This window comes from Solanum pennellii, chromosome 10, assembly GCF_001406875.1.
Source record: "Solanum pennellii chromosome 10, SPENNV200".
Classification (NCBI taxonomy): Eukaryota; Viridiplantae; Streptophyta; class Magnoliopsida; order Solanales; family Solanaceae; genus Solanum; species Solanum pennellii.
The window spans coordinates 57,509,264-57,515,992 of NC_028646.1; the positions used below are offsets into that span (position 1 = coordinate 57,509,264).

The following is a 6,729-nucleotide window of genomic DNA, read 5'->3' on the forward strand; positions in this document are numbered from 1 at the left end:
CCCCCCTCCCCCCCCCCCCCCCAAAAAAAAAAACAAACAAAAAAAGCTGGGGGCCTAAGATATATGACTTATTTTTTACACAATAGAGCCACCCCTACACCCATGGTTAGTAAAACACACTTAGTGTTGACTAGACAAAATATTTGTCACAAAGTGTTTGCCCATAAAATCTTCATCTAGTATATATATTACAAGTTTATTATTAAATTAATTATTTTTTGTCATAACCCAAAATTAGACGTGATGACACTTGTCTTATGCCACCAAGACAAGTCAGCCTAAAACTCAACTATTACAATAAAATGTAAAAAATTTACTATCAACTTAAATTATACCTCCAAAACCTGGTTGTCACGCGTACAAGCCTCTATTGTATTACAATTGATTCAAAGAAATTACAAGTCTCAAATGACCTTATATCTAGAATACAACAAGATCATTAACAGGAGTAAGAAGGTCTGTTGAGACGACAAACAACTACCTCACAAATCTCCAAGAAGCCTCGGATTAGAAGCGAATGACAAGTACCATAAAATTCCAGGCTCATAACCTACAAAAATTTGTAGAAGCAAGGGGTGAGTACCAAATCACACGGTACTCAGCAAGTAAATCCCTATACACAAGCTAAGGGGATTAAAAATGGGTACTCCTACCATCCCAACCGAACCTCCACAACTATAACCTGCATAAAAATCAGTTCAACCTAACATCTTACATTTTACATAGCACGTAGCTTAACAACTACACTTAGACAAATTACATATCCTCAACAACAATACTTTGGCAAATCACATATCCCAAATAACAACACTTTCACAAATTACTTCTCCTCAGCAACAACACTTCATATCCTCAATAACAAGATCAGTATTCATCAATCACAAGTTCCGTAAAAAGGCAATCACAAGATAAACAAGATACAAAATTAAGTTCACTAATGATAAGTATGTGTAATGCAATGTCAAGTATAATGATGCATGTCTGAACTAGTGATACACACTCGCTGTAACTCAGTCCGGGACCCGTGGGAGGACATATCTGTCCATGCATCTGTCGAGGCGTACGACACGACCCTCGATAATAATAACCATCGCGGAGCGCGATACGTCCCTCGAAATATAATATCCATCGCGGCGCGTGATATGTCCCTCAAAATGGTACATCCTCTTTAAGTTGTGATTCTTTGTAAATGCACATAACACTTTTAACAACCATGTCTCATAATAATGCAAAATGACATGTTCACACAAATAATGAGGAGATGACTATTTTCATGACATTGCACAATTCAACACAACACAGACACGATATCACCTCAACAATGATTCAACAAGCTTTCAAACCTTTCTCAACATATCACACATAAACAATTAATCATGTTGCCTTTTGTTACCCCCTTTTTCATCATTAGAATTAATCGATGTAGACAGTCAACCCATCACCAAATCTGATTACTCCCAAACATAAACCACAAGAAAATACACGCATTTCATACACTTAACAAGAGTTTAGAAATCTACTTGCCTCAATTAGTCAAACAATGACTCCAGAATTTGAGTCTTCCTCTTTTGGTTGACTTCTAAACCAATACAGTTTATTCAAATAGATGATCACAATGAGATTTCGAAATTAACAACACCCCACTCTATAATCAAGCTCTTAATATTGATGCCAATTAATATTCAAACTTCATATTTCTCAAATTCAAGCTTAGGGTTAAGTCATAATTTCTTCAAATACTAATAATCCTAATAGCTTTCATATGATATAATACTCCTGATATTTAATCACGCATCTTAGTATATCAAATTTAGATCTTAATATGATAATTAAATAGATAAAAATCAACCTACTAATTTACGATACCAATAAAGTGCACTACAAACACGATCCAGTTGAAGTCTATACTATATCATATTTAGTTTCAAATAAAATAATTTATAGGTCAATGCCAAGTATCCAATAAGGGACATTAAATATAATGTTCCTCCACTCCTTAAGCTGATACAGTAACAATACAGAAACTTCCAATTTTAAATTGAATTATTGTAGTTTGTTTCACTTTATTATCTATAAACAATAATATAATATTAATAATAACAAACCAATAATTCCACTTCCAATGCTTCTCTTTTCTTCTTTCTGTTCAACTATACATATTTATATAATAAAATATACAAGAATTGATGATTGCTTATCCATAAATTATCACCTGCACTCACAGATCAATTCTTCTAGTGATGGAATAGCCGTCATCCGTTTCCTCTTTTTCTTTTAATTAAAACAATTATGATATAAATGTGACAAAAACTAGTAACTTATTTTTTTATTAAATATAGATCAAACAGTATAAGGTATTAAATAAATTATCTTTTAATTCATTAACTATTAATTAAGTTAATTATTTATAATTATTCATCAATTAATTAACTCAAGTTAAACGAAAAATTAAAATTTTCAAAAATGACCTTATGAGTCATTACATTTATATATCCTTTAACTCTCTCCTCTCAACTCTCAAGTTAGAGATATCGAGATCATGCCTAACATAGTGAGTATCACAGTTGGAGCGAATCAATTTATACAGAAGTATTTTTGACTTTTAACCTTCAGTTTTAACTTAATATTGATTTATTTAGATTTGTTACACGGGAATTGACCTTTCAAATGGAATGCCTCATGGAAAAAATTTAAAACAAAAAAGAGAGTATACAGGCATCATCAGAAATTTGTTGAGATACATTTCACTAATTACAATTAATTGAGTGATAGTTCAAGTATGAAACTCATACTCTTAATAATTCAGGTGTAAAACTCAAAAACTTTATTAGTTTATATATGACATTTTTACCCTTAGGTGTCATTTTGTAGGAAACAGTGGTTCATGTATTATGTATCATATTAGTTAGGATAGAGTGTTTGCTAGAATTTTGGGTTTATATTTAATTAATCTAGGTATTATTTATACATCATATATGATATTATTAGATGTATAATTAATTACTATCTACCATTTGGTGGTATTAGTAAATACATATTTTTATTGTCCCACTTTATATGACTTACTCTCATTTTTAATATTTTTCCAAAAATGACACATTTTTATATTTAATAACAAATTAATTTTAAAATATCTAGTTTACCTTTAGTGAAATGATTTTTAGCCACACGAATATCTATGAATCATTTTGGACCACAAATTTTTTTTTTTAAAAATGATCTTTCTTGAACTTCCTACCAATAACTAACTCATATAAACGGGGACGGAGGGAGTAGGATTTAATACTATGGGATTAATCTATGTAAAGATAAAAATATCCCTCAAATAATTTTAATCATTTTGTTTATTATCTTTATTTTATGTTTTATATTTATAGTAGTAAATTTATTTAAATAAATTAGCTTATAAATTTTATTATTTAGCGGGAGTTATTTGTTGCTAAATAAATTCAAAATACAAATCAATACAATATTTGAAATGTGAATTATTTAATATTTACTAATTAAAAACGGCAAATATATGACCACATGGCGTTTATGATCTTAATTGAACTTATTATTTGTTGATATATAATATGTGGTTTTCTAATTTTTATATTTTAAACGATTTATAAAATTGCATTCATATTAAAACTACAACTTGCAATTTGTATATGTAAACATAGATGATTTATTCGATTTTATTATTGTTTACGTTCTTTTCGATTTATTAAGATGACAATTATTTACTCTCAAATAAATCAAGTGAAAAAATAACAAACATGACGATAAAATTGTTCTTCTCCTAAAGTTAGAAGGCCAAAAAAAATATATATATTGTTTAGTCGTTATCTACTTGACCCAATTACATAAAATAGAAAATGGCATGACAATTTAAGGGTATAATTGAAGAAATTTTGTAAAGTTTTAATCCAAACACAAAATTAGATAAGAAGCAATGAACCAAACACTAATAGAAAATAAATCATGCATTACTAATTCATGTATTACTAATTTCTACGTTATTAAAATTTATATCAAACGTAACCAACCCTTAATTCAATCGATATCCATCACCTACTGTAATTTAGACCGATTTAAAGACCTAATTCAATGCAACGTGTTGGGTTGTTGATGAGAATCAATGGATCACAAATTAAAACAATACTCTTCACAAACAATATACAACCAATCAGCTTATAATTGAAAAGATAACACATTATAACTCAATTATATATTACAGTACTTTCTTGCAAACTTCCATAATATTTCTGAGTCAACATAATATAAAACCCTTCATCAAGTTGAGATGGAAGGCAGAAAGGAAACTTCAATTTGAATATATGTTTGATCAGAAGAATGATTAGTTGTTGTGGATTAGATAATGGCTAGTCATTAAGTTTAATTTAACACAATTATAAGATTACAATATTATCTATATTTCTTGGTGTCAATTTACAGGACATTTTAATTTTGACTAAACACAAACTTTAAAAATAAATAAAAAATAAAGACTTTTGAAATTTGTGATCTAAAACACTCTTTAGCCATTGTGTGGCTATAAGTCATTGAAGTAAGTAAAATTTTAAAGTTAAGTTATTTCTAATTATAGAAATGTGATATATTAATAATGTCACATAAATGAGATAGAGAAAGTAATAGAGAAATCGAATGCATCCATGTGTAGGTTTTGAGCAACCATTATCATTTTGGATTGCCAATCCTCAGATCAAGCCCAAGGTCCATTCCATTGTAGGCAATGGGAGCATACATCCATAGATCATCAGAGCTCAACAGCTGCATGCACAAAACACACCACATTAACATCCAACTCTTCATTTCAAAGTATCAGAGTACCTTTTTATTAGTTAATTATATTTTAAACACGCTTCTTATGTGCAAGTCATATATATATATATTTTCATGGGACAAGCACATAAAATTCCTTCCCAGGACCTTTGCCTCACTATAACAAAAATAATTTTTAACGACAATAAAATATTAACATTAATAAAGAGTTCTAAAGTGTGTGACTATCTCATTGGTAACAGAAGAAAAAAAGTAAATGACCTTCTATAGCATGTTAAAATATGCAAATAAAATAATATAGTATATAGTAGCTATTTTATTCATTGGTTTCCTCCCACCCCCTCAACAATGTTTTTATTAATACCACTCCTGTCCACACAATATGATGCGATTTTTCAACCTACACTGTTCAACTCTTTTAAAATGTTGTTTAGTTTGTGTCAGATCCTTCAGAAGTAGTGCATTTTTGGAAGATTAATAATAGAAACATTTTTGGGGAGTCTGAGCTCATAGATTGTTCTCTCCGCATGAATATGATTGTGTATGTATATCGTCTTCGTGTTGTTAAATCCTTAATGCATTGCAATACTTTGTGAAGGGAAGATAATAAATCTTACCTTGATTTGGAGTTGCAAAAACTTAACATACTGAACTGCCTCTTCAAGCATGGTGCTAATATCCACCTGTCATAAAATATTTTGCCATTTTAGGTTCACATTCTCTCAGCAGACGATTGATCAATGACTAATGCAGTTACTCTGACTTAACTAATTACCTTGGTTCCATTAGGTATGAGACTCTGTAAGGTCTTCAATCTCTCGTTAATTCGCTCTCTTCTTTTCTGTTAGAGAAAGAAGAAAATCCTTTACATATATAGTAGCAGATGAACAAAATGTAATAGGCATGCAGTTAGTTACATATATACCCTGGCATACAAGCTCTGGGGGTCAGTTGCTGAACCCCTGCTTGCTCTGGATTTCCGTCTCAACTCGAGAGAAACATTAGATTCATCTTCTGAACAGCAACTGACCATAGAGTTTTGCCTCTGAAGCACAGTCTTGCTTTTCATATCCATCTCGACAGTCTTAACTTCTGTTTGCAGTTTTGTACTTCTCTTGTTCTTTGGTACCTACATCACAGAATTACGAGAGATCATTAAATCAGATTAACAACAGCAACTAGTACTACTAAATTGGACTATGATGAATAACACTCACATGACAATGTAACCGCGCTCTTTTCTTAGAACTCTCTGTTGGGCTATGATCTATTTTATCTATTCTTCCTAGCTGCAAGCTGTTTCCATCAAGAAGAGGTTCAGCCGTGTTCTCATCAAACTCCATGTTGTTAACGAAGTACTCATCTGCTTCAATTGGATTATCATTATCCATCACACCACGTTCTGTTGTTATTGAACTATCATTTCTCATCAACATAGGCCGAGAATTAATTGAGTAGTGACTCTCATGACTCGGGGGAGGAAAGAAGAAACTACTATGTTCTCTTCCTCCTGAAGATCCAATATTTGATTCATGACCAATATTCCAATAACCAGAATTACTTGGTAACTCATTTGGAAACGAACAGTTACCAAGTAACTGTGCCATGAAATCCGCCTCCTCAGTAAAACACATTCCACTAAAAGAACTCCAATCTCCTTCAGACATTGATACCACATGCTCCATTCTCTTATCTGCTTCTTTCTTTATAATAGACAAACTCAACGTTGGAAATAGTGAGAGATAGAAGCGCGTAATTATAGCAATATATAGCAATAACAGAAGGGATTGACTTTGGTAGGTACATCAATATTCTATGACTTAGCAACCAATAAACAGAATATGCCCCTAATTGTTTTAAATATAAATAGATTATGTCTAAAATGGGGCAAATTACAACTAAGATAGACTTAGTTCAACCAGATAGGGACCAAATCGACGG

At 31.0% G+C, this 6,729-nt stretch overlaps 1 protein-coding gene across 1 annotated transcript; it reads right to left on the minus strand.

Annotated features, from left to right (window-relative positions):
* Positions 1-4,683: 4,683 nt before the first annotated feature.
* LOC107001400 (transcription factor bHLH139-like) lies at positions 4,684-6,473 on the minus strand. Its single transcript, XM_015199466.1, has 5 exons — positions 6,006-6,473; positions 5,714-5,917; positions 5,564-5,629; positions 5,406-5,471; positions 4,684-4,776 (listed from the first exon to the last, which is right to left on the minus strand). The coding sequence occupies exons 1-5, from the start codon at positions 6,471-6,473 to the stop codon at positions 4,684-4,686; spliced, it is 897 nt and encodes a 298-aa protein (XP_015054952.1).
* Between the last annotated feature and the right edge of the window lie 256 nt (positions 6,474-6,729).

Bases quoted from the DNA above. Each gene is read 5' to 3' on its own strand.
- LOC107001400 (XM_015199466.1), bottom strand. From the start codon at position 6,473: ATGGAGCATGTGGTATCAATGTCTGAAGGAGATTGGAGTTCTTTTAGT. The intron at 5,918-6,005 runs GTGAGTGTTATT...TCTGTGATGTAG, and splicing joins GAGCGCGGTTACATTGTCAT to GTACCAAAGAACAAGAGAAG. The intron at 4,777-5,405 runs GTAAGATTTATT...TTGTGCATGCAG, and splicing joins TTTTGCAACTCCAAATCAAG to CTGTTGAGCTCTGATGATCT.